We start from the raw sequence: 18,321 nt of genomic DNA, 5'->3' as shown, positions 1-18,321 counted from the left end.
GAACAGACACTGGCTTTGGCACAGACAGACCTGGACCCTATCCTGCTATGGCTGTGTGATCTGGGGCAGGCTGAGTCACCTTGCTGGTTCTCAGCAGCTGTGTCTTTAAAATGGAGATGGCCACATGGATCATATAAAATTATAATAGGATTTGGAGATAACATGGCCATAGTATCTTCAGCATAGAGACTAAATGGTCATTATTATTATTTCATGCCTGAGGATCTCATTGACAAGTAATTTTCCATACTATATATTATAGCACCACATAAATAACTGACCAATTATCCAAGAATTGAATACTGAGCCTCTTAGTATAATGTCCATCAGGCCCTTGCATTTTATAGACAGATATAAACTCATTGATCAACTGTCTAGGCCTGTGCTTTCACTGCCGACTACTCATAAGTTTTTATATTTTCAGTCAAAACTCAAAACCGAATATCACTTGTATGTGGAATCTAGAATATGACACAAATCAACATATCTATGAAACAGTAACAGACTCACAGATATAGAGAACAGACTTGGGGTAGCCAAGGAATGGCAGCAGGTGGGGGAGCGGAGGGAAGGAGTGGGAGTTTGGGAGTAGCAGAGGCAAACTGTTATATACAGGATGGATAAACACCAGTATCCTACTGGATAGCACAGGGAACTGTATACAATATCCTGTGACAGACCGTAGGGGAAAAGAATATGAAAAAGAATCTCTGTATCTCTCTCTACATATATATGTATAACTGAGTACTTTGCTGTACAGAAGAAATTAACACAACATTGTAAATCAACTGTACTTCAATAAAATTTTTAAAAAAGTAATTAGACATTAAAAAGTAAACAAATAAATATGTAGTCATGACTGAAAAGAAAAACCGAAAACCTCGAGACTGAGATGCATGTATTTCTTTAGCTAAGTTACAAAGTAAGTTTTATCAGGGGGCCATTTGTTGCCTTTGTTCCAAGGATGAGGGATTTTCATTGTCTTTCTGCTTATATAGTATCTCCTGCTTATATCCCTATTGATTTGAGCTCCTTGTTCCATAACCCAAGAAGACAAATATTACACTTCTATTTCTTTTTTTTTTTGTATGAGGCTACTTGACATATTTTCAAAACAAGACCATAAGATTATCAAGGAACATAAATTCTACTGGAATTTGTCCAGAGAATGCAGGGCAGTCATGGGGGTGCTTGGAGTATGAGACTCTCACAGGAGTTCCCATCGTAACCTCATTTAGAACTTGGAACCAGGCAGGAATTCTTCTGTTGTCCCAGGGTCCCATGCCATTTTTAAAGAAAAGAAATGATTAAAAATTTCTTCAGATTAGAATTTATTTGGTGATAGGGCCCTTGTGTATGAAAGAATCTGAAAGAATATCCTTACATGGTTCTCTTAGTCATTCACATCAGAACTTAAGGAGAAAAGTTTCTCACCTCAAAGTGCAGTGGGAAAAAAAAGAATATTATAATTGCTATATCCTTCACAGAACACAGACTGGAACCAGAAGACGTGTTACAAAATATAGTGTTGCCACCTGGGATCCCTGTGACCACAGGTATGTTACCTGTGGATGCCTCACTTTCCTTAACCCTAAAATGAGAATGAAAATAAGACTCAACTCATTAAGCTGTTGGGACAATTAAATTAGTTAATAACATCAAACATAGAATAGTATATAGATGAATATTTAAGAGTTAGCTATTTATAAGTTTCATTATTATTTCTATCCCAAAGATCCTCTGAGGCTCCATGTTAAGGGAGAGTGTGGAAATAAACTGGCAGAATGATTCTTTTCCCAGTCTTTGGAGAGAAATGTAGGTTAAAATCCAGGCTCCATCATTTACCTGCTCTGTGACTTTGGGAATGTTTAAAAAAAAAAAACCTCTAAATCCCAGTTTCTTCATCTGTAGTGAGTATCTTCTCATTGGGTCATTGTAAGAATTCAGTGAGATTATACATGCAAGGCATCTAGCAAAGTGCTTGGTATATAAGAACTGCCCAATAAGTGTTGGATAAAATAGTTATCATTATTCATCTACTGGGTCTTTTGGCTCAATGCCAACACATTCACCTAGTGCTCAGTAAATGCTTGCAAATGGTCTTTGAGTTTTAGAAACTCCTTTTGAAAAGAGATCTATGGGTAAACATTAAAAAAAAATGATCATTGATGAATCCATTCTTCAAAATATTTAAATAAAATACACCAGTCATCATCCTCAGTGCCTGGCTAGGGAAACCTTGATGGCAAGTCATTCAGCTGGTGACTGGTGATCAAGGCTAAAAGAGATTGGAACTCAGTCTCTGCTGTTTACTCTCCTTTGTCCAATGTTTCTAACAAAAAGTTCTTAAATCACTTGAGTGTTAAATTCAGTGGCTACTGTGCATGCCACGATTCACTGCACATTTGGATAGAATGATGGTGAGTGTTATCTATTTTTCCAAGACCCATTAATTTTCTAAGAAATCTTAGACTACTAGGCTAATATTATGCTCAGCAAGAGATTACCCATTAATGTGTCCAAACTTATTTTATGACAGAATATTGTCGCAAACTTGTGAATGACTTCCTGCCTGCCAAAATGACAAATGAATGGAATTAATTAAAAATATAAACCATTTCACACCCTTTTCATCTCCCAGCAATTTTTATTGTGAGTAGCTGAGTTCGTAGAAAGGCAAGAGGCATGAGAGATATTCTGAGAGACCGAGAAACTTTTTGACAACTAAGCTGTCCGTTTTCAGCTGTTATGAAGCAAACAGGTTGCCTTCATCCTCTCCCAAAAGTTGCTTAATAACATACTTGACAGACAAGAGGCCCATTTGGATCAAAATTGAACATGACATCATTGATAATTATTGATATGCTTTTTTATAATGGGGGTGGTTTAAAAACCTGGGATTTATGCTCTATAGCTTTCAGAGTCTCATTTTACAGAACACTCTTTAGAGTTTATGTGTATGGAAAGCAAATAAGTCCTATTTTACAAGTGCAAGATTAAAAATGAAACATGCATGCCTAGTATCCAAGATATGGAAGCAACCTAAGTGCCCATCAATAGATGAATGGATAAAGGAGATGTGGTGTATACAAAATGGAATACTACTCAGTCATAAAAAAGAATAAAATTATGCTGTATGTGACAATATGGATGGACCTGGAGGATATTATAATAAGTGAAATAAAACAGAAAAATACCATATGATTTCACCTATATGTGGAATCGAAATAAAAAAATGAATAAACCTAACAAAATAGAAACCGATTTATAGATACACAGAACTAACAGGTGGTTGTCACAGGGGAGAGAGGTAGGAGAATGAGTGAAATAGGCGAGGGAGATTAAGAGGTACAAACTTTCAGTTACAAAACAAATAAGTCATGGGGATGAAATGCAGAGTGTAGAGTGCAGGCTAAGTCACTTCAGTCATGTCTGACTCTGCAACCCTAAGGACTGTAGCCCCCCAGGCTCCTCTGTCCATGGGATGGGATTCTCCAGGCAAGAATACTGGAGTGGGTTGGCCTATCCCTTCTCCAGGGGATCTTCCTGACCCAGGGATAAAAACTGTGTCTGTTACACCTCCTGAATTGGTAGGCAGACTCTTTACCACTAGCACCACCTGGGAAGTACACTGTATAGAATACAGTAAATAATACTGTAATATGTATGTATAGTGGCAGATGGTAACTAGACTTACTGTGGTGATCATTTTCTAATATAAAAAATATCAAATCACTATGTTGTGCAACAGGAAATCACATAGTGTTGCAGGTCAATTATACTTCAAAAAACAAACTCATAGAAAAGGAGACTAGATTTGCAGTCACCAGAGGTGGGGTTTGGGAGGGAGGAGGAGTTAGGTGAAGGTAGTCAAACCTAGGCAGTGTATTAAAAGGCCAAGTCATCACTGCCACCAAAGGTTACGGTCTCTCCACTGGTCATGTACGAATGTGGCAGTAGGACCATAAAGAAGCCAGAGCGCCAAAGAATTGATGCTTTTGAACTGCGATTCTGGAGAAGACTCTGGAGAGTCCCTTGGATAGCAAAGAGATCAAAATGGTCAATCCTTAAGGGCGACTTTCACTTTCACTTTCAAAGACAATCAACCCTGAATATTCACTGCAAGGACTGATGCTGAAGCTGAAGCTCCAATACTTTGGCCATCTGATTCGAACAGCTGACTCACTGGAAAAGACCCTGATGTTGGGAACGATTGAAGGCAAAAGGAGAAGGGGGTGACAGAGGATGAGATGGTTGGATGGCATCACCAATTCAATGGGCATGAACTTGGGCAAACTCTAAGAGATGGTGAGGGACATGGAGGCCTGGCATACCGCAGTCCATGGGGTCCCAAAGAGTTGGACATGACTTGGTGAATAAACACACACACGGTCAAAAGGTACAAACTTCCAGTTACAAGATAAAGTACTTGTAATGTGCAGCATAGGTATAATTAGTGCTGTTGCTATGTTACACAGGAAAGTTAAAACAGTAAATCCTAAGTGTTTACACCACAAGGAAAAAATTTTTTTTTCTTTACCTGTTATTTTGATTCGATATGAGATGATGAGTGTTTACTAATCTTACTGCGGTAATCATTTCATGATACATATGTAAGTCAAATCATTACATTATACCCCTTAAACTGATATAGTACTGTATGTGAACTACACCTCAATGACAAAAAAAAAAAAAAAAACAAATTAAAACCCATGACAATACTATGCATCTTCAGGTATGTTATCTTCAATATAATTTCTCTTTTATTATACAATATTCAGAGCTGACTCATTTGAAAAGACCCTGATGCTGGGAAAGATTGAGGGCAGGAGGAGAAGGGGATGACAGAGGATGAGATGGTTGGATGGCATCACTGACTCAATGGACATGGGTTTGGGTGAACTCCAGGAGTTGGTGATGGACAGGGAGGCCTGGCGTGCTGCGGTTCATGGGGTCGCAAAGAGTCAGACATGACTGAGCGACGGAACTGAACTGAACTGATTCAGTAAAGAACCACATGTAGGTAGGTTATTGACTATTTCATGTTGACAACAAAGATGAAAATCTTCAAAAATAACATGTAACCTATGATATATTAGAGCTTTTTAAATGTGAGTTCAAAAGGTTCTACTTTTCAGTGTTTTCTCAAAGGAAAAAAAAAAAGTTACCAATGCATAACTCACATTTTCTGCAACAGAATTTGTGGAAAAGGAAAAAGATTTTCATATGCTTATTCCCAATTTTCAGGATTTATAGTGGAAAACCAAAGGCTTTCCATAAAGCTTATATTTTAAAACGGGCTAATGCAGAGTCACAAAACAATTTAAACACACTCCAGTCTATTACCCATTTTTTTCATCAAGTCAAAATTAGAAGAAATCTGCAGAAGCTTAAAAAAGAAAACATTAAGTTATGGTATCAGACAATATGGTTTTAGTCATAAAACATTGGTAAGCCAAGAATGCAGCTTCTCGGTGAAGTTAAAGCATATTAAAGTCATCTTCATTACAAGCATGGCCCCAAATAACACTTCAGCTGTCTTTGGCAGTGAGGCAAAAGTTTTTCAAATAAGGAATGGAAATTTTTCTGAGCGTAGAGCTAAGTTATATATCACGATATTGTATAATGCTGCTGGATAGCAATATTGCCATTCTGTTAAGAGTAATGGAATAAGTACCAAAGTGCTCGTGTAGTGGGGCAACTGGCTTGCAAAAACACATCTATCTGTGTACTCTTTTAATTTGTTCACAGTAGGAATAGATGAATTTGAAGTTGAGGAGTATTCCTTAAGACTGCCAAAGTATTTTAGGTCAAGTTGTAAATTTTCCCTGAAGTTCTCTGCCAAGATTATGCTGAGGACCAAGAAGAGAATCCTTCAAATGGTTCCAAAATTAAACTTTATAATCTATTATGGAAAAAATAAGTAAAAGTATATTTCCCTATCTTGGCTTGATTCCAAAGGCTTACTACCATATAGCAGGCATGCTGGCTGTAAGCTGGGCCTGAAACCCAGGGCAGAGTGGGAATGCTGGGACACCATGAGCATTTTGCAGAGGATTCCCACTGTCTCTAGGGAAGCATGAATCTTTCAGGTCTGACTTCCATGGCGGTGACCTCTGGAAGTATGAAGGTATCATCCTATTCTGATGGGAAGGTCCAGTGAGGCTCAAGTCTTTTGAGTTGGATGTGCTTGGGTCCACATCCTGACTCTCTGTATTGCGCTAGGCATGTTACTCCATGTCTCTGTGTCTCCTACTTCCACATCTGTAAAATGTTGATAATAACCACCTCCGGGATGGTTGGTTGTCATGATGGTTACAGACAATGACAATAAATGTACTAGACAGGCACCATGATATGCCACCTATCACAAACCATGGCGGCATAGGAAGCTATCGTGTAACCGTTTCACTAGGTATCGCTTCACACTTCTCACTGGGAACCATTCCTAATACAGAAATACAATATGCTATGCTGTTAAAGTTTCCTAATACCCAAACATTCTGTAACTTCTAAAGGTTTGGTTTTGCTTTTTATTAAGTAAGTTCCAGGATGCATCCTAACTACCACAGATTAAGCCCAGTTTCCTATATCCTCTACATTTACAATAGGAATAAAATGTCACACATTTTGAAGCTGATACAAATGTTATCAAGCCACTCATTGGAGGGTTCTTGGGTTATGCCAGTTGAAGAAATCTGTATGTTCTTGGGACTTCCCTGGTGGTCCAGTGGTTAAGAATCCACCTTGCTTTGATCCCTGGTCAGGGAACTAAGATCCCACATACTGCGGGGCAGTTAAGACTGTGACAGAACTAGAGAAACCCGCGCACCACAATGAAAGATCCCGCATGCTGCAACGAAGACCTGATGCAGCCAAAAATAAATAAATAAATATTTTTTTATTTTAGAAAAAGAAATATTCTTGAGGTTTCCAAATTGCCAAAGTGGAAACTGGGTCTAGTGTAGGGCTAGTGAGGAAGTCCTGCTCTCTCCTGAACCTTCTTTCTTGACTAATCCTTTCCTCTCTACAAACAAGCACAAGTCTTCCTAAGAAACAAGGAAAAGAAAAACAAAAACTCTTTCATCACAGGTTTCTTCCGAGGTATCGTTAAACCTCTTTCTAAGAAAGACGGAACATTGAACTTCTTTGCTGAGAACTTCACTGTCAACATTCTCCCTTCATTCTTCCACCAGGGCATGTAGGGTCTGTCCTGAGCACTTTGCTGACACTGCACTCATGCGAGCACCTAGCTGTCATTTTCAACAGACAAGTCGTAGAGCGCCCACCTCTCTGCTTCCCTGGGCCCTGTTGATCATCTCCTCCTTTTGACACTACAAAGTCCTTTGGCTTCTGTGGTCCTGTATTTTCTTAATTCTCCCCCTCTATGTCTAGAGTTCCTTCTGTTTCCTTTTTTCCACCATCTCCTTCCTATGCCTGATCCTTAAACATGAATTTAAGGCTCCACCTTCAGCTTCCTGCTGTCTTCACTTTCTACATTCTCTTTGGGGGATCTTGTCTATACTCAAGGTTTCAACCACCATCGTTATACTGAAGATTCCCACAGCCATAGTGGGAATAGTCCTACCCAGACTGTACCTGACTTTCAGCTTCTTGCATCAAAGTCCTGCTCAACACCTCCACATGTATGTTTCCCAGGTAACTCAGAATTGAACACACCTTCTTCTACTCTAATACAATTTTCCTTTTGAAATTCTTCAACTGTTGACACCCTCAAACATATGTCTGCCCAAACTAGAAATCTGGAAGTCACTCTCCATCTGACTCATTACTCCCACCCAATCAATAAGCAAGTCCTGCCAGATTAGTCCCTGTTCTGATGCTTTATTTACTCTCCTTTTTACCCCTACTCCCTTTTTCCTATTTCAAGCCTCGTCATCTCTTAGCTGGACCACTGCAAAGTTCCCTATCTAGCCTTCCCATTATCATCTTGTCTTCCTCAAATCAATCATTTTCTCAGCTACTGAATTGGAGAGCAGGCTGCATCACACTGCTTCTTGTCTACAGGATAATGAACAGGCAGGTCCAGAGGTGCCGTAGTAAACAATCATGGCAAAGTCACACAAATGGTTCCTTCAGTGGGATCTCGCCAACACATTATATCTCTTTACTCTTGCCCAAATGTAATGCAGATCTCTAGACTTCCTGCTGATTCTAAGAGCTGATACCCTTCCAATAAACTTCTTTCGTGCTTAATTTGAACAGTCTACTTATGCTGTTTGCAGTGAAGATCCTGGGCTAGTATACAATTCCTTTTGCTCTCTACCATAATTACAGATTTGTGTTTGCTCCTGTTGGTCTAAGGTGACTGCAAATGGCAGGGACTGTGAATGTATTCCATATACTATCTGTACTCCAATAACCAACATAGTGCCTGATGGATAGTAGGTATGCAAATATGTATTGACAGAATGAATATTCTTTAGAAGTGTTTTCTGTAAAACATATGATTCATTCATGATACTATGAAATTATGGCATGATACCACTTGTTTTATTTTATTCATAAACTCAGAACCTTCCCTAAAAACACAGATAAATGTATCACAAGGTAGAAAAAGCAAATATCTTTGCAGATGTCACTGAATTTCTCCATAAGTCACATCAGTATGGAAGATTCCTTTCTTGAAAGAGCAGACAAATATCCCTGTATGCTTTTACCCATCAGGGTGGGTACTATTAATGTCTCCCACGTGAGTTCCTTAGAAACAACAGCTCTCAATAGCTAGTCCAAAGTTTGATCATCTTTTGCCAAAAATACTTTTTAGACCATCAGTGTCAGTCTCAAGGTTACACTGTGATTATTTGTGATGGTAGAGGATCAGAGGACTCAGGCAGTCCTGATGGGTAAATAATCCAAGGGCTATTTGTCCATTGGTACATCGGGGATGAAACAGATCATGTATTGGTGAGGCAAACTGAAATACTGTTTCACTGTTATATTTGGAAATTGTAACAGAAGACTCCAAAGTCTTTGAAGTCTTATGGTAGGAAGGATTATTAAACACAACCTCTTTCTTTACAGGGGAAAATGTCAAAAACTTTTTTTTAAATTGATCTCAACAAGGGCTTTAGAGATTGATCAAATTCAAAATGTTTGTTGATACCACACATTTTCAGGTGCTGTGGGAAGTATGTGATCCCTGTTCTCAAAGCGTAACTCAGATGAGGTGAAGAGGTGGGGACTCCAATAAGGAGACACTAAGAAGAAGATTTACAAGGTGGAAAGTGAAGCGAGCCATGGGAAGGGAAAACAAAGAGGAAAGGGAGAAGTTTATTTACTTGGGAAACTCAAGGACTGTTTCAAAAAAGAGCCATACATTAAAGCACAAATAGATTTAAATAGGCCAGGATGGAGCCAGGGAATGAAAAAGCAAGATAACAGGGATGTAGAGAACAGCACAAATAGAGCAAGGAGGCGAGAAATTAAAGAGCTCACTGAGTGAACAGCATGTTGGGAATTAACGGGACGGAGGAGTAAAAATATAATTGAGGGTAAATTACAAAGGACCCTGAGTGCCAAGCTAGGCAGTTTGTACTTTATTCTATTGGCAATTGGTAATCATTAAAGCATCCTTAGTAACAGCACGTTCCTTCTTTCTACATCTGGCTGGGGAGAGGAAGGAGGAGTTGGCCATTCTTCTGGTCACTGTCCTCAACCCTGGCCACGTATCAGAATCACCTAGGGAGTTTGTTCATCTATTAATGTCTGTTTGTTAACAGTGCCAGGTCTGGCCCTGTATGTGGTCAAGTAAATCAGAATCTCTTGTGGTAGAGCCTGCGTATGACTATTTTTAAAGAAAAATTTAGGTGATTTTAATGTCCAGTCAGAGCTGAGAACCGTTGGCATAGATCTAAGAATTTCTCTATAAATTTCTATTTTTGTCAGGAGTGCTTTGTTGATATTAGGTATGACATTATGCTTTACTTAATTAGGTATGGCCTAATGGATATGATAGGCTTCCCAGGTGGCTTAGTGATAAAGAATCCACCTGCCAATGCAGGAGACACAAGAGATGCAGGCTCAATCCCTGGGTCCAGAAGATCCCCTGGAGTAGGAAATAGCAACCCACTCCAGTGTTCTTGCCTGGAAAATTCCTTGGACAAAGGAAACTAGCAGGCTACAGTCCATGGGGTTGCAAAGAGTTGGACAAGACTAAGCAGCCGAACACACACACAATGGATATGATAGAAATTTCTGATATGCTGTGAAAGTTCTTTGCTCTTAAATAACTTCCTCATTTATCACCAGCAATACGTCCTGTGTTCAGTACCATCTTCTTTCTCTAGGTATTTCACATACACACCTACATACGTATAAAATTAAACATATAATCAAACACTCCAAGAGCCTAGATCTGAATGCATGAATACACTTATATGACTGAGTTGATTAAGACACACACAAGAGAAATTGAGGGAGAGTGGTGGGATAATTGGCAGAGGTGAAAATCAGGGTTGACCAACCAAAATTCTCAGTTCAATACAGTTTAGTCACTCAGTTGCGTCCGACTCTGTGACCCCATGGACTGCAGCATGCCAGGCTTCCCTGTCTATCACCAACTCCCAGAGCTTGCTCAAACTTATGTCCATTGAGTCAGTGATGCCATGTCAAAATGCCCAAGACACATTCAACTATCTGCTGATCTTATGCATTGAGATACCCACCACTTCTATGAACATAAATGCATTGTAATCAACTTCTTAAAACTCAAATGCTATTTAATAAGACAGAATTAGGACTGTTACTGAGATGACCTACCTAAAAGGGTCTGTTATTTTAAGAACCAGGATTTTTTATGAATACCGTATCCCAAAATGCAAGTCATAAAACATGGGCGTTGCTTGCATGCTAAGAGATTTGAAGATGACAATAAAACCAGAAAGTCCTATGACAAGAGATTACTTTTTCCTCCCAATATATTGTGACCATAGCTGACTTCTATGATTATGAGAAAGTAAACATCCCAAATCCAGGACACCCTGTTAGGGATTAGGCCAGGAACTGGGTAGCAACTTCCCATTCAGCAATTCTAATCTGAGTAGAGAAGACCCAGACTGGGTGTTGGCCTTGATAGGAAGAAGGCTGGCTAGACAGAGCCTATGTTCAGGGAAGTGAGTCACGGTAGGGAGGAGCAGGCAGAGATTACCAGTCCAGGTAGGTTAAGTCCCAAGTGGAGGAGCCATGTAAGACAACCTGGGAACTCAGATTGATATGAAGGCCAAGGGTTAGGGACATGCCCCAAAACTGAGAGGTTGAGAGCTCAGGGGCCTCCTAGAAGGCACCAGCAGCATCAATATGGAGCCTGATTAATGCTGAGCCTTTCTGGGCCCCAGTGTGCTCCTCCATAAAATGAGGAGGTTGTACTGGGTGAACTCTATGGCCCAGCCCTAGGATCTAGGATGGTGGGCAGAGCCAGGGCAGAACTAAGGCCATGCTTAGGCACAGCTCACAAGAGCCAGGTTCGACTGGACATCAGTAGTAGCCTGGGTGGGCCCAGGAATCCCTTGTGGCACTGCAGGAAGAATGTGGCCTGGGGTCGACTGTTTCTCCAAGAGGCATACAGGGAACACCCCAGACTTGTGCTGCTCCCAGCCTTTTCACAACGTAGGGGCTGTGCTTCAGCAGAGAGGGTGTCAAGAGACCAACCAGCAGAGGTGATGCAGGTTCAAGCAGGTCCAGAGGGTGGGAATGGCCTGGATGAACTCAGGGTGATGTCAGAGTGGGAAGCTGAGCCATTCCCCCAGCATCAGGAAAAGAGCTATAACCTGCAGAAAGGGAGGACTGATCCTTCTCCTTCAGGAAGGTCTTTGGGATTGTGACCAGACTTTGGCTTTAGCTGGGCCTCAAGAAATATCCGGCAGGATTTATCACTATTAATAATAACTAGCACATGACTGAGTAAAGAACTGAAACTCAGCTGACCAAGTGACTGCAAGTGTCCTTAGAGAAGTAAGGGGTTTGGTGAAGAAAGGAGGGTGACAGGAAGAGAAACAGGCATGTACTTACACTGAGATTCCAGCACACTCTACCACCACCCCACCACCCTACTCTCACCCCCTTGGTTATGGCAAACGTCTAGCTGGCCAGCCTGCCACAGATACTATCACTTGCTCCAAGGTACAAATACCACCCAAATTCTTCCTGTATTAGGCATTTCCTCCAACCTTGACCCCCACTGTTGTAGGAAAAACCACCTCCTCAAAACAAGTGTTTTGAATTTCCTTTTTTACCTCCTCATAACCTGACATATGTCCACATCTGCTTTACTCTCTGGGGTGCTTTAGTGCCCCAAACTTCTAATAAAGGAGTAGTACCTGAATTTGGATTTTACTCTCTTCCTCCTGCAGTTCCTCCAATGACTTCCTCACAGAGCCAGCTTAAAGATACTAAACCGAGGTGCCCAAAAATCAGAACAAAGCCAAAATCCATCCAATGAATAATCTGAATCATGACTATTCTGATGTGAGGCCAACTTTACAGTCTCCAAGAATCCTCAGCCGAAGGGCTTCAGCCCCCACAGCTGGCACTGGGCAAGTGGAACTGACAATCTTGATTTCTGCTGAGGACAACTGTTAAAGGGGTTCCAATATTCTCTGAACTTGAATAAATAAAGATTTTTTGAGATAATGAATGAATGAAGATTTTTATAGGATAAAATAGATTTCTTCTTTCCAGGATTTAATTCAAACCTAAAACTTAGAAGCAATTTCAAAGTTTGATTCTGATACAATCTCACTTGCCTTGACAAGTGAGAGAAAATGAAAATATTCTACCAAAAACATGGAGGTAAATCAAGAAAACAAGGCCACATTGCCAAAACTGGAAAGTAGATGAGACCAGGTTCCAGTACATGCTCAGCTACTCTAATGCCATCCTCTGTTCCCCAGTGGCATCCTCCATGGTGGAGGGCAATCAAGTCAACACATTGCCTTGTCAAAACTCATCCATTCTGTGAGTGGAGATCAAGCATATTTCAAAATGGCCATGAGCTAGGGACACTGGAATTGTAACTGGAAAGGCTTAGAGACCCAATACACTAAATAAATCAAAGGCGTGGACCTCACATACGATTTTGGACAGTTGGGAGGTATTTTGAGACAACTCCTGATGTGAATCTCCTGTACTAAAAAGGCAAAGGCGTTAGTTGCTCAGTGGTGTCTGACTCTTTGCGACCCCATGGACTGCAGCTCACCAGGCTTCTCTGTCCGTGGGATTCCCCAGGCAAGAATACTGGAGTAGGTTGCCATTCCCTTCTCTAGGGTATCTTCCCGACCCAGGAATCAAACCCAGGTCTCCTGTATTGTAGGCAGATTCTTTACCGACTGAGCTATCAGGGAATGAAATTCTAATTGGCAAATTTGTTTCTCCACTTAACCCTCTTCACTGGGCTTTAGCATTGATTGCTCCACCATAAATTAACCTACTGACCAAGGACATCAAGGAAAGTGCTGTTTGCATTCCAAATTCTTGTGGGCAAAAGTCACTGAAACTTACAGCTTTCTATGCTACCATGCAACACACAGAGGTGGATGGAACTAGTTTCAAAGGGTTTTTACAGCCAGAGGCAGTAAATTTGCAGAAAGGCTGGCAAACAGCTTGCCAAATTTCAGCTTGGAACAATTTCATTATCTTTAATTTACCAACCTAGCAATGGGCTTATAATAGAAATTCTTAGTGATGGCTTCTCAGGAGGCAACCACGGCAGCTGGCACACACCTACCTCACTGCACCTCTGGAGTGGACTGCTACGTTCAAGTCTGGCCACTGAAAAACACGATCTGTAAGGACAGAAGCCTAATGGGCCTGCTCCCATAGGAATGCTCAGAGGCGACTGAATGACCTTCCCCCAGCCAAGCCAGGAGTCCCAGCCTTGAGCCAGAAAGCAGTGGCTGTTAGATGTTAGAAAGAAAGCAAAGAGGAAAGCAACAGTGCCGTCATTATATGCTGTAAACCGCAATCACCTTTCCCTATAAGCATCTTCCTGTTTTCCTGGAGGGGCACTGTTTAACTGCCACTGGTGCAGAGGTGCCAGCTCAGCAGAGAGCACTTCCTGTGGGTCTGGACAGCAGTCAAGTGTGGCGGGATGTGGCCTGCCCACTGACCCAGGAGCAGGCTGCCAGGGGGCCACCATCCTGACAGAGGCCTGGCAATGGGGGCATAGGACTGAGGCTCCTGGATTAAGGGGTGATGCTGATTTCCTTTTCTCAGCGCCAGACTAGGGTGAAGCAAAAGGGTTGTCTAGGGCACAAGATTGAAGGAGGTTTTCACTCTCAGGTCATGCAAGTGGCTCTTTTACCCTGGTCCTAGCCCTGCACAGAGCCACCAGTAGAGGTAGGGGGTTGTGTAAGGTCAGTGGTTCTCAAAGTGTGATCTGACCAGCAACATCACCTGAGTACTTACCAGGTAAGCAAATTCTCAGCACCCTTCCAGACCCACAGACTCTGAAACTCAGAGGTGGGGCCCAGCAATCTGTGTTTTAATACCACTCCCACCCCCACCCCAGATAATTCTGATGCAGCTAAAGCACTGTGCTAGAGAATAATGCTCTCCAAAGCCCGCTGTGTGGCCCAGGCCATTGCTCGACATGCTTCACACACAATCAGAACAGGGAAAGGAGTAGGGTGATGAGATGAAAGAGATTTCCCTAAGGCAATCAGCCAGGTGGGAATTCCTCAAATAATAAATCAGGAATTGATTTTTTTGCAGCTATTCTTAAGTATTTGGTACTGAAGACTTAGCAAGTGTTGGCAATAAATAACATTTACTACTGAGTAGTTTCCTCCTGTTTTTTCCCTGATCTAGTCAGTTCAGAGTTGGCCACTGACTACCTTGGTACATGGGCCAGTCGTCTGAACATTCTAAGACTGAGATTCCCTCCTCTGGAAACTGGGGTTAACATCACCTCCCTGCCAACATCAGAGAAGCTAAAATATGCAAAGCCCCAAGGAGAAGCCTGAGGCAGAAAAGCTGTGATGACAATTTATACACCCTGAGCAGGGGTTCTGGGCCCCCACCTTCTCCAGCGAGGTTAGATAAGCTGGGGGCCTGAAGACAACTGAGAGGGGAAGGAGATTATGCTCTTTTATGCTGCGGTGTTTTTAAAAGGAGGCTATTTTCCAGTCCTGGTGACCTGGGACATCAGGCTTCTGAATGGGGTGGTACAAGCAAAAGAAAGGAAAGAAGTAGGAAAAAAAAAAAAGTATATATATATATATTTCCTAAATAAATAAAGGGCAAAAAACTGTATCACATTTAAGATCCCACATTTAAACTTTGTCACTAGAACCCAAACAGTATGAGCGGTGAGGCAACGACCAATGCAAGCCAGCTGAGTAACCTCAGACACACAGCCATAGACTTGGTTTCCTCTTTTGCCAAGTGCTGAATATAATCAACAATAATACGAGGATGATGTCATGCAATAAAACGCTGTCAAGCACAATACAAATGTGAGGTTCACACTGAGGTCCCATCACAGAGGAACAGCACCACCGTTTCTGCAGGGTGAAAGGAAAACTTATCTCACCCAACTTGCCCAGCTCATAAAGGTGTCTACTGAGGACGAGAGAGCCTGTTGACCTGCAGAGGGCACATAGCTGGTGGGAGACAAGCATCAGCTGTGTCCCCTTTCTCCCTTTCATTAGGGAGTAGAGGGGAGGGGCGAAATCTCAGCGCTTCTCGCCAGGGGCCAGGTAAACAAAGGACGCCCCACCCAACCCCCATCTCGTCATTGGCCATTCATGCAGCACAGCTGAGAACTGGAAAGATGATCCATGACACACTTTTTCTCCCGAGAGTATGTAACTCCAAGATAATAACATTATCCATGCGAAAGGGCTTCCCTTGTGGCTCCGCTGGTAAAGAATCCGCCTGCAACGCGGGAGACCTGGGTTTGATCCCTGGGTTGGGAAAAATCCCCTGGAGAAGGGAAAGGCTACCCACTCCAGTATTCTGGTCTAGAGAATTCCATGGACTATATAGTTCATGGGGTCACAAAGAGTCGGATACGATTGAGCAACTTTCACTTTCACGCAAAAGAGCCACCCAGCCAAAAAAGTTCAGGTTGGGCCCCTGTGCACGAGCCCCTTACCTTCCTCATTTAAAATCCACGGCAGGAACTCGAACACCGAGTCAAAGCCGCAGGTGTTCTCCTCGAAGGTGCAGGACCCAGCGGGCAGGTCCAGGGCACCGGCAAGCTGCAGGGCTGTGGGTACAAAGCGGGTTTCAATTCGGGCTGGGTCTCGGGAGCGTTGGCAGCAACTCAGGGCACCCCGGGGAACTACCTGGTGAAAGTGGAGGAAGGCGTCCGAGATGGGGCGGGAGAGGGATGAGCTACTGCCGCCCCCGCCCCTGGAGCTTCCACTGCAGGACCTGTGCGCAGCCGCTGGGCTGAGGAGGGACATTAACGGCTGCTGAGACGCTATCCGTAGGCACCCTTAGATGGCCCAGCCCAGGACCGCAAGCTGGACTACCAAGGCTGCAGGATTGGGAGAGGATTACGAGAACGCCCCGTGGGGATAGCCCCCGGGTCCAGGCCTTACCTTGCACTGCCAGGAGGACGCTCCTGAGCAGCATTGTCGGGAAGGAGGACTGGACAGAGGAGCGAACCGCCAGCCCGCCGGGACAGGCTGCTCCGGGTGGAAGGAGCGTGGGAAGCAGGGGCAACTCGAACCGGGGGAGGGAGAAATCAGAGGCAAAGCGCACTTGAAGCTGCCCAACTTTGCAACGCGGCTCGGGAGCCGAATGGAATGCTGAAGGTGCCTGAACTGGGAGCGGCGCTTGCTGAGCTGCAGCCGCGAGGCAGCTCGCGTCCCAAGTGAAGCCGGCCGCACAGCTGGTCCCGCGCGAGGATGGGGCTGGGCGGGGAGGAGACAACTGCACACTTTTGAAAAGCCAGCCAGGACTGGCTGGGACAGGAGAGGTCGGGAGGCAGTGACACGGTTCGGATTCTTAACGCATGGGACCAAAGTCAGCCGCTGGAGAGGGCAGGCGTCCCAGGAGCCCCTCGGGATGAGTTGGGGCTGGAGGCGCCCCGCCCCTCCCATCCGCAGTGGGAACCAGCTTATTTCTGGGTACAGCCTCTCTCTATCTGGAATGCCAGTCCTGCAGCGCTGGCCATAATTTTAACCTTTTTTCCTCAGGATGGAAAAGGGTGAATTCTCTTTGGAAAACCTAGAGGAAAATTTGGAAAGTGTTTTGTTGCGTGGAATAAGGTTTATATCTAGGAGTTCAGCATTTATGGCCCATTAATGCTAACCTTGGAATACCCACCCCCCATACACACACTTTTATTTAGCCGTGGAATGTCTGGCATGCCTGGTGCTCAGCATTACCTCGGTCCCTAAAATGGGGGCATTCCTCCTCTCCAAAGAGCCATGATAAATTAGTAGAAAGTTTCTAAATTGGGACGTGAGAGATGGGAGTAGTGATGTTAGGGAGGGGGTTACTCCCTCCCTAATACCCACTGGCTACACATTTCCCTTAAGCACTAAGTGGGTCTTTAAAAATATTTTCTTCCAGCAAAGAAAGTGGTGATGGTGGGATGAGGGTCTTCTTAATGCTGTTTATAATATTGGGCAGGCAACTATATGGCTAGGGCAATGGTTCTTAAATCTTAAGGTAAATCAGAAACCCAGCATCAGAGTTTCTGATTCAGTAGATTAAGCTTAGGGTGCAAAATTCTGCACATTCCTCACAAGTTTCTATCTGTTGACACTGCTAGTCTGGAACCGCACTTTGAAGACCACTGGCCTAACAAACTCTTGTTTAACCACCAGAGCCCTGCTCACATGCTTCCACTTGGTTTCCAGACTCTCTTTGTTCTTCAGTCTTCGTGCTATTTCTTTCTTTCTCTCTCTGACCCCTTGGATATTAAGTTGCCTCCAAGTTCTGTTATTTCAACTCCTGTTGCCCTCTCTCCTCACTTCCTCAGTGATTTCATCCAGTCTCATAGTTTGAAACACCACCTATAGCCCAATATCTCCCCAACAGACATTTCTAGTCCAGATGGCCCACTAACTCCCCTGCATCTTCCTCATCTCAGTTAAAGGAAACTTTCCCTTTCAGTTGCTCAGAAAAAATATTTAAGAGTTATCCTTGACTCTTCTCTTCTTCTCAGGACATTACCAAATTCTGTCAGTTCAGGATTCAAAACGTAGTAGGTATTGACCATTCTCCATTCCCATGGTGACTGAAGCTGCCATTGCTGTTTGCCAGGGATGCTACAGTAGTTTCTGGAAGGTGGTCTTCTTGCTTCTTCCACCTTGTGCACCTCCATTCCATTTTTAACACAGTTGT

At 43.1% G+C, this 18,321-nt stretch overlaps 1 protein-coding gene across 1 annotated transcript in view; it reads right to left on the bottom strand.

Moving 5' to 3' along the window:
• The window catches only part of MAMDC2 (MAM domain containing 2), a 159,753-nt gene extending 142,824 nt beyond the window's left edge, over positions 1 to 16,929 (bottom strand). The window contains exons 1-2 of the mRNA XM_055578287.1: positions 16,566 to 16,929; positions 16,115 to 16,228 (exon numbers count right to left, since the gene is read on the bottom strand). Of these exons, the coding sequence (XP_055434262.1) occupies positions 16,115 to 16,228; positions 16,566 to 16,599 (148 nt within the window). The 5' untranslated portion in view covers positions 16,600 to 16,929. The remainder of the gene's footprint in view (positions 1 to 16,114; positions 16,229 to 16,565) is intronic.
• Between the last annotated feature and the right edge of the window lie 1,392 nt (positions 16,930 to 18,321).

The sequence above is a fragment of the Bubalus kerabau genome, chromosome 4, assembly GCF_029407905.1.
Source record: "Bubalus kerabau isolate K-KA32 ecotype Philippines breed swamp buffalo chromosome 4, PCC_UOA_SB_1v2, whole genome shotgun sequence".
In the NCBI taxonomy this organism is placed as follows: Eukaryota; Metazoa; Chordata; class Mammalia; order Artiodactyla; family Bovidae; genus Bubalus; species Bubalus kerabau.
This window is presented reverse-complemented; position numbering and strand designations above follow the sequence as displayed.